This window comes from Limanda limanda, chromosome 21 (genome assembly GCF_963576545.1).
Source record: "Limanda limanda chromosome 21, fLimLim1.1, whole genome shotgun sequence".
NCBI classification, from domain to species: Eukaryota; Metazoa; Chordata; class Actinopteri; order Pleuronectiformes; family Pleuronectidae; genus Limanda; species Limanda limanda.
This window is the reverse complement of record NC_083656.1, coordinates 5,649,238-5,659,393: the sequence shown is the minus strand read 5'-3', so window position 1 is coordinate 5,659,393 and position 10,156 is coordinate 5,649,238. Positions and strand designations below refer to the sequence as shown.

General features: G+C 42.9%; 1 protein-coding gene across 1 annotated transcript; it reads left to right on the top strand.

Annotated features, from left to right (window-relative positions):
- The first annotated feature begins 1,258 nt into the window (after positions 1-1,258).
- On the top strand, positions 1,259-5,873 carry pgap3 (post-GPI attachment to proteins phospholipase 3). Its single transcript, XM_061094923.1, has 8 exons — positions 1,259-1,631; positions 3,044-3,141; positions 3,231-3,383; positions 3,536-3,598; positions 4,135-4,196; positions 4,581-4,717; positions 4,877-5,081; positions 5,214-5,873. Exons 1-8 carry the CDS (start codon positions 1,415-1,417, stop codon positions 5,275-5,277), a joined length of 999 nt encoding a protein of 332 aa, XP_060950906.1. The 5' UTR covers positions 1,259-1,414; the 3' UTR covers positions 5,278-5,873.
- The last annotated feature ends 4,283 nt before the right edge of the window (positions 5,874-10,156 follow it).

Genomic DNA, 10,156 nt, shown 5'->3' with positions numbered 1-10,156 from the left:
TCTCTCCATCTCTGTCCCTGCCTCTTGTTCCTCCTGCTTTTCCTCCCGTCTCTCATTCTGCTCCTCTGCGTTGACGCGGTCAGTCAGGAAACGTCTCTCAGGGTGCAGCAGCTCTAGCTTGAAACAAGTGAGCAACCTGACCCATGTGCTCTGTTAGTCTCAACCTGACACAGAGTGATTTACGGGTTTGTCCCTGCAAATGTATGAGGGAGGAGTGCACAGTGAAAGAGTGGGAGTACTGTGCTATAATAGTTTCTCTACCCCGGCTCTTTTTAAACCGGCCTCTCTTATTCACACGTATACAAGGAAGAGTTGCAGTGAGAAGAGGAAAATAGATAGTAAATAGAGAAAGAGATGGTGAAAGAGGGTGAGTAGGAGTGAGGAAAGAAATAAACAAAAGTAAAACAGCTTTGTTTTGGACTGTTCTTTCTCCCTCTCACTGGTGTTTCCCCTCCTGTTGTTGTCTCAAATCCACTGTAACAAATAAAGAAACACAAATAAAAATACATTTTCTTTTGTACGCCATTGTCTCTTGCTTTAAATTGGGCTGTGGGTGAAAGCTGACTGCATAAGGTCGGGATAGGATCAGTTTAATGGTTATTAATAGACAGACATAATAATGAAAACACCCAATAATACACAGAACCTGTGTCTTCATACAACATATTTCCCTGTGGATCATGAACCACGACTGAACTGACAACAGATTGAGATTCGGAAATTCTGTCAATAATGAGTTGCTGGATCAAATTCTGCAAAACTTCTGTTGGAGAAATTAAAACAAAATAAAACAGTTTAAATAAAAGTTCAAATAAGTGTAAAACTGTTTTCATCTTTAGCTTTTCACACAGGCCAAGAGTGAAAGTCTCAGAATCAGAAGAATTCATTTATTTAATGAGTAATGGACATTTCAAGTTTCTCTGAGAATTAAATTTACTGACATATTATTATTATTATTTGTTATTATTATTTACTTATTATTTGTGATAATAAAAAGTATTATAACAACCATTTCATATTTATTTATATGTAACCTCAAAGATCAGGCAGTCACGTGACCGGGTGACGTGACCAACCGAAACCGGAAGTAAAACCAGAGGGAACAACACGTTCAAGCCTCAAAAATAAAAGCACAGAACAATATCTGGGAGTGAATCGTCACGTGAGCTGAGAGGAGAGGGGAGATTTCGTGTTTTATTTTGAAGACAGAAAGTGAAAGCGGAAGCAGTGTGTGTTTGTGTTTGTGTGTGTGATCAGGGGGCAGCGGACCCACAGTCCCAGTTCAACACAACCGGCCCAGCTCGTCTCCCACTGAACCCAGCATGGCTCCGCGCTGACGACCACCGGCGGCAGTGGAAGACCGAGCCGCTCCTCCGCTCCTCCCGCCCGGGCAGAGACCCTCCACCCGCCCGCCATGGCCTCGGCGTCCCCCCGCTGCACATCTGTCCGCCCCCCCGCTGCGCTGGCCGCGGTCCTCCTGCTCCTGCTGGCGGTCCCCGGGGTCCGGTCCTCCCCGGGGGACAAGGAGCCGGTGTACCGGGACTGCGTGAAGCTGTGCGTCCGGACCGACTGCACCGGAGACCGGCTGCGGGGCTTCCAGTCCGACCAGCCCCGGTACATGGCGCTGACAGGTGAGAGGTAGCTGCTGCTGCTAGCACCCTGGAGGCTACTGCCCCCCCCCACTGTGATGATACACATGTTTACATCCACTACACATGTGATCAGCTGACTGCTTTGTGTTCACTGGGCTCTCTGCTGGAGCTGCTTCAGAGATCACAGCTCTTTACTCCTCTCCTGTGATGTCTGCATGGAACTTGTGCTGCTCTGTGAGGAACTGGGTTGAAACCAGTCTATGGTTGAAACTGTCAAATCCAGTTTTTCCGGCTGGGTCAGGTGCCTCTTGAGGCCCAGGCAACCATTAGTCTTTAGCAGATGTATGGAGGCACTGTGACAGATTTCAAACCAACAGCAGGACAATTATAATAAGAGACTGAGAAGTTCAATAGAGGGTTTCTTATATATTAAATAAACGTTTCCATCTGTACTTGATGTTTAAAAATTGTACCTATACACTCAAAAAAATGGCTTTTTGGATTTACTTAACAAAGTTTTGTCAAGTGGTTCCACACAACTGTGTTAAGTAACTGCTTATGTACATTTTCTCGTTATATGGACTTAATGAAATCAAATACATTATACACAAGGGAATTGAGTATATTAAATTGAACTCGATTGGTTATGACTGAAAGTAAAGAGTTGAGAGGAGAGAGGGATAGACTTGCTGGAAACCGACTGTGGACTGTATGAATGTAAAGTGTATACACTTTACATTCATGCTGAAAAATGTTTTTTCTCTTGGTTGAAGGGACTCACTGCACAGTCCTCAGTCAGTTTCCAGCAAGTCTATCACTCTCTCCTCTCAACTCTTTACTTTCCGTCTTCAGTAATTGTCAGCAAAGCAAACTGAAATAGAGATGAACCTTATCAGTCAATCACAAAGTTGTGTTCAGTTCTCAAGCAGGAACACTCAACCTCCTCTTGTTCCAGCTCATGATTGTGATTTATATTTTGAAGCATGCATTTGTCTTCTTTTTACACTCTATATATTAGTTTTTATTTATTCATGTTTGTCTATATTTTGTATATTTCCTTAAACTTAAGTATTGCATGTTACTTATTACTTACTGACTTACTTACTTTGACTCTTGCTGCTGTAATATTGCAATAAAGAAGTATCTTATCTTATCGTATCTGTATCTAGGACAAAACAAGCAACGAAAACTATTTAAACAATCAATTGAAAAAGAACAGCTGACAAATCAATTAACAAAGTAATTCGGGCTGGAATATACAATACAACAACAATAAATATCTATAATTAAGGTTCAATAATGATATAATTTTTGTGTATTTTACAAGCACAGATGTCATATTAGACCTAAATAAATATGTATATCTTATATTAATCAATTTGTTGAGTTATTTGTTGGAGGCATAGGAGGATGTCTGACCCCTCAGCGTCCCTGTACTTCCTGTGTTGCAGGTTGGAGTTGCCGTGACGACTGTCGCTACAAGTGCATGTGGACCACCGTGGGTCTTTACCAGGCCGAGGGCTACAGGGTCCCCCAGTTCCACGGCAAGGTTGGTGTTCACCAAAACCTTAATCTGAAATTATTCTATATCAAAAAATATAGCTGACATATTTTTATGTATTTTTTTATTTTTTACAGTGGCCGTTTACGCGCTTCCTGTGTTTTGAAGAGCCAGCGTCTGCCCTGGCCTCTCTGCTCAACGGCCTGGCTTGCCTTCTCATGCTGCTGCGCTACCGGAGCATGGTGCCACGCCAGAGCCCCATGTACCGCACTATCAACGCCTTCTCTCTGGTGGGTCCAACACGTGTTCAGTTTCCTCATTCACACAAACACTTGCTCACTTTCAGTTTTCCAGACATTTTACTAGAGGACCTGCAGGAGGGTTTTGGTGAATGTCTGAAAGCAGCTTATGTGACAAAGGCCCGTGTGTTTCTTTTCTTTAGGTATCTCTCAACGCCTGGTTTTGGTCAACAGTGTTTCACACCCGGGACACCTATCTCACTGAGGTAATGGATGACAGGATCTCAGAGTTTCTTTACGTTGATGATTCTACGTCGTTTAAAAAAATACGTTTTTATCAGCGGCCTGTCAGTAGAGAGTTAAAGCCTCGTCAGCAGAAAGAGAGCGACACGGGTAACTGCATCTAACTAATGTCAATTGAATCCTCTCTCAGCTTTTATAGCTCCAGTTGGTTGTAATTACTACTGAGGAAAATATTTCTCGTTGTTTATATGGAGGCTTGTTGAGAGCTGGGAGGTTCCAATACTTAGACAAGCAACTTGACTTAACAGGGGACCAGTTCATTAATTGTTAATTGGAAATTAAACCTCTTAGCTGCTGAAATGTCTTCCCTGGTGCCATCAGCGTTATGCTTATTCATCAGCTAATGAGTTAGGTTAATCACTAGCATCCTAATGCTGTTACCCCCCCCCCCCAGCTGTGTGCTCTGTATTTTCTGTTACATATTTCACGACAGACCGTTTTTCTTCTCTTGATCCTTGATGTTGATTTCTGACTTCACTAAATGTTTTTTCTCTTTCAGAAAATGGATTATTTCTGTGCAACAGCGGTGATTCTTTACTCAATCTACCTGTGCTGTGTCAGGTGAGCTCTAACACACAGGGAATATCTCATTTTGTTCATGATGCCTGTTTGGACAGGGCTGTTTGTTTGGCCTGTGGTAATGATGGTTCTCTCTGAAACTCTGTTCACCTGTTTATTCCAAGTTGGGTGAAGATCAGCTCAGTTAGCAGAACATGAACTGAAGAATCAGTTGTTTTTGTCGTCCCTTATGTTGATGAGTCCCATCCAGAATTGATTAAATAGATGATAAGATTAGTGAGTATTTACATGAATACAAACCACTAATAAAGTCAAGAAGCCTGAAATAAAAAAATGTGTTTACTCTGTTATTATGAGTTTTTACTCTGACCCTCTTTCCTGTAACGTTATTTCTATTCACTCTGGTCTAACTCGTCTCTTTGACAGAACTGTGGGTCTGAAGCGACCCGGGGTCTCCAGCATGGTGGGAGTCCTGCTCATCCTGGCCTTCACCTCACACGTGTCCTACTTGACCTTCGTCAGCTTTGACTACGGCTACAACATGGCTGCTAACGTCAGCATAGGTACATCCTGTTTGTATTTGATTGTTCATAACAGTTGTTTTTTAATGGTTGTGCCTCCACTGATTTTACATTTCTACAGGTCGAATAATTTAATTTGTCTCGCTTCTTTTCCTCAAACGCTCCCTGACTCCACCTCCCTCCCTCTCTCGATCACTCCAGGTATGGTGAACCTCCTGTGGTGGCTGTGTTGGTGTTGGCAGAACCGGCGGACGCTGCCGTACTGGTGGAAGTGCGGCCTGGTGGTGGTGCTGCTCCACGGCCTGGCCCTTCTGGAGCTGCTGGACTTCCCCCCGATGCTCTGGGTTCTGGATGCTCATGCTGTGTGGCACCTCAGCACCATCCCAGTGCACTTCCTTTTCTACAGGTTCGCCCGCTCACTTGCAACCTCTTTGTTTCATAGTTTCACTGAGGAGAAAAAACATATTGGGAGAGAATAAAAAGCAACAGTAATAGAGAGATAAATACCTGATTCATCCTTACTTTGCTCCTCCTCCAGTTTCCTGATCGACGACAGCCTCTACTTACTGAACACAGAGAAGATGGGTGTCAAAGTCGAGTAGGAGGAGCTCAATGCCTCTTCACCAAGCCGACGCCCTCACTCCCCCACGACCGGCGCCGCTGGAAACCCAAACACGGAAGTAGCTCAGCCTCCCAGATGACATGCATGACACCGCTAGGACTTCCATCGAAGTAGCCTCTGTTTACATTTATCCTCTTTGGAAATTTCTTGTATTTATTTCCTTTTTTTTTTTTTTTTTTAAATGAGAATTATCACCGTCGATGCTTGTTCTACTTAACTTTGCCTTGTTCTCCAATGTGTGCTACCTTTCTTTCGCCATCGCTCACAACTGTAAAACAGAAGTGATGGGAAAATGTTTTGTATTCTCTGCCACAGTAGAACCAGCTTGTGATGCTGCGGCTCAATATCCTGTTTCCTGTGACTCTTTGTTGCTTCTGAAATTGATCCCTTGAAACCACGTTTTACCTTTTAGAGCTCCGTGTGTCACCAGCCTCTTGTATCTGCACAGGCGGCAGTTTGCTGTCGCTGACAATAGATGGCACCAAATCACTTGCCAGGCTGTTGTTAACCTGTTTCGTGCTGGTACAGTTTGTGTCCAGGGTCCGTCCGTGCCAAATGTGGACTGGCAGGCCCAGCGATGGGTGCTGGGGAGGGGGGATACATGGGGGGGGGTCGGCTGGCTGCCAGCAGATTGATCTAGAGGGAGTGAGAAGGGGGTTTATGTTTGGAGGCCGTTCGAGCTGACTGTGTATTTTTTCCCTCTCTTCTCACCATCACACCTTTATTTCCGTGCCTCTGTTGTTTCCATCGCTGCTTTTCTTCCTCATGTTCGTCTTTCTCATTTTAGATTCTCTTTTTAGCTGCGTTTTTTTTAATTTCCCACTGTTGTTGACCTATTTGTGCTTTATTCTGTTGACACTTTTACTTTGATTACTTGACTTTTAATTTGGGTATTTTGGGGTATCTCTGATGATGATCAAAGTGTTATTTTATTCACCTGGATTGCCTTTGAGTGTGAGGGAGGATTTATGAACAGAAGTGTTTTTCTTTCCTAATAAATTCTGGAGGTAGGAGGTGTGTGTGTGTGCATGCAGGTGTGTGTGTGTGAGCGAGAAAAAGTGTTCAGGCGTTTGACGTCCATTATTTTTGATTTGATTTGGTTGCCGCTGCAGTACATCCCTAAAACGACACACACACAACCAGCTGCTTCACAGAAAACTGCCCCCATCATGTGAAACACTCCACGTCCCCTCATGCCTGCCTTACATCACAACCTGCTTGTCCAAGACCATGTGTCCACTGTTTGGATGAAATCAGTTTCCTTCCAGCAAAACTCTCGAGTTTCCACCGTGTCCATCTTCACCCCTCAGAGTCTCCCCTCCATATGTGCACTTTATGGGTGTGTGTGTGTACTGTACATGCGTTTTTTTGTTTGAAATACTGCCTCTACCGTTGTATTCCTGTGTGAGAATGTGAACAATGACCACTCTGTGTGTACACGTTGCCTTGGCTGGACATTGTGTTGTTTTGTCCATGATACACTGATTCTGTGTGTGTGTGTGTGTGTTTGAGGGAGGGAGTGAGCCAGATTGTGCTCGACCCTTTTGTAATAATACTCGTGTAAGTGTGTGTGTTGGGCATTCGCTGCGTGAATGTGTGTGTGAGACGATGGGTAAATTTAGCTTTGCTGACAGCCTGTGAGGGGGGGTGGGGGAAGACAGAGGACAAAAGACATGGAGAGGTCGTCACTGGTCCTGGTGGCAAAAAGGAGACCAGAAACAATAAATAGCTCATATTGGCAAAAGTGTATTTAATCAGTTAATTTGTATTGGACATTTGTGAAATAGTGTCAATGGGACATAAACACCTTAAAGCCCATTTGAGCAAAATCTAATTTCAACACTTATCTATTAAAAACTGCAAATACTTTGTCTACTGGTGAGAAAACAACCTGATAAATAACCTGAAGTTATTTGTTTCTGGAGGAATTCACATCAAACTCCACTTTTTGCTCTGTACATTTCACTGTTCTTTCTTCTTCCTGACTCATAACCAGTCTCATAACCATCTGCTGCCCCCTGCCTGCTGCCCTGCGCCCCATCACCTCTCCTCCCGGGGGCACTTTCCTCCTCCTCACACCGAGTATTTGACCAAAAAGAGAAAAATATTTAACAAGTCGAACAAATAAAAGTGTTCTTTGTTGTGAAGGACTCAGGCTCTGCTGTGGTTTTTCCCCGACGTGATAATGTGATTCGTTTCTTAAATTTCAAGTTGAAGTGCAACACCCACTGTCTCATACACACACATTTAAAAGTACTAATCTTCATGGATTGTGGGGGGGTTTCACTGTGGACGAATGTAATCAGCTGTTCTCAGGGGGCCCCCCCTCACAGCTCGGGGCCCTAGACAACTCCTCACAGGAGAAGCCACAGCATCTGGATCACCACCTGGTGGCTGGCTACAGTATTGGTACATACATCCCACCTTCTCCATGTTACTGGATGGGACATGGACCAAGAGGGTAAAATGTGACAATTGATAGCTGAGATTGAATTGTGATTGGTCAGTCGACTACCGAATGCACAAGATGGCAGCTTTTATATCCCGGGTAAATTCTGCTTAATTTCTGGATAGTGGGAGGAAGTTGAGAGGTATCATCCATCTTTATATTCAGTCTATGTTATAAACTTGTTGTGATAGTAGTCGTTGAAGGTTCAGTTTGTAAGATTGAAGGGATCTAGTGTCAGAAATTGAATATAAAATAATCCCAGGGATGTTTTCACTAATGTGTTTTATCTAAATTGAACAAATTGATATTTTCTTTACCTTAGAATGGTCCCTTTATAAATACTTTATATTTACAGCGGGAGTGGGTCCTCTCTACGGAGGACGCCATGTTATGTGGCGTTCAGCTGCAACATGCAACTTCACCACTAGATGGCACCGCATTCTACACACTGAACCTTTAAATAACACTGTAAACAACAATTTACTCCAGAGTGAATGAAGTGAATCCTTCCTCTCTTTTTCCACACCCATCTGAAGGCTCTACTGACCTTGAGCCAGAATTAAACGCACGGATTCTTTTTCATTTTGACATGAATATCCCAAGGTCTGTATTTGTTATGCCTGTTAAATCAAACTGTCCGATAATACTGCACATTTAAAAAAAAACAAAAACAAGTCTCTCTTACACATTTATTCAGTAGTCGTCCTTGGGCTCTATGAGTTTTACACAGTATCCCAAGACTCTTTACTTTTCCACCCATGAAGCCCCAAAACAAATAGTCATTATTTATGCATCCAAAACAATAAAAGCTAAGTTTTTGAAACCCTTCGCTGTGTATATATGGGTATCTGTGTCTATATTTTTACACTTGGTTTAATAAATTTGAATGATATTTAAAAATGAGTAAATCACACACCCAGTATACTGAATGTGCTCCGTCCCCTGAAGGCCACAGTGGCACTCAACTATGCTTATTATTGTGGGAATCAAACATTTACACACCAGCAGAACAACTAGCCCTTGCCTGGGACTCGTGTTCTGTCTGGCTCAGTCAGTCACTTTTTGTTGTTTCCTGATAGCTCTGTGCACCACGTTGGACTCTGACCCTCGGCTGCCGTGGGTGGGGAGACTGGACAGATTGGGATGAATGGACGTTATTCTTCCTCCTTTAACTCCTGATTTGTGATCACGAAGTGAAGGGCATGAGAAAAGAAGAAGATGCTCTGCAAACTTGCCTGGCATGGAAATTACCCTTTATAAAAAATCATTGAAGCACAAAAACCTGATTGGTAAAGAGAGTAGAACTGAAATTGATTATATTTGCATAAAAAGTCATATTTGATAGTAGCACATAGAGGAGGCCTCATTGAAGAGGGACTCTGAGGGAAGTCAGATGAATTCTGGGTGTGAGGTGAGTGTTGAAGAGATGAACAAACTAGGACGGCACTCAATAGAGCACATACCTCCACCAACTGTCCTAACTATGTCTAAATATGCAGATACAAGTCTTAGACAAGTCTTGAACTGCATTGTGCATGTGTGAAAGATAAAGTCCAGATCCAACCCTGCTGACTTTACCCGCAGGTCGTGTCTGAAAAGGGCTTAGACGATCCCCTGTTGTGTTCTCACATCAACTTCTATATGGACTTTATACCAGAAGTCCAGGAGAGGAAATTGCACTTGGTGCAGAGGTTCAGCTCAGATGCAGAGTAAATGAAACTAGTTGCAGGTTCAACTCAATTATCCAGATTAAATGAAACTAGTTGCAGACAAAATTCAGATCTTCAGATTAAATTAAACAAGTTGCAGACTCACTCAACTCAGTTCTGCAGGTTAAATGGAATTATAGTTGCAGGTTCAGCTCAGCTGCAGATTAAGTGAAACTAGTTGCAGAGGTTCAAATCTGCAGGCTAACTGAAAGAAGTTGCAGAATCAACTCAATTCTGTAGATTAAATTAAACTAGATGCATACTAAGTTCAGATCTGCAGATTAAAGTAAACTAGTTGCAGACTCAACTCAATTCTGTAGATTAAATTAAACTAGTTGCAGACTAGGTTCAGATCTGCAGATTAAAGTAAACTAGTTGCAGATTTAACTCAATTCTGTAGATTAAATTAAACTAGTTGCAGACTAGGTTCAGATCTACAGTTTAAGTGAAACTAGTTGCAGTGGTTCATACCTGCAGGTAAAATGACATAAGTGGCAGATTAAACTCAATTCTGCAGATTAAATTAAAGTAGTTGCAGACTAAATTCAAAACTGCAGATTAAATGAAAGTAGTTGCAGATTAAACTCAGATCTGCAGGTTAAAGTAGAGAAGTTTCAGTCTGTGCAGATGAAGCAGTCTGCAGCAGTCTGGATCGAGGGCGGACTCGACCTGCCACTCCCCGCTCAGGCCTTCACGGGAAC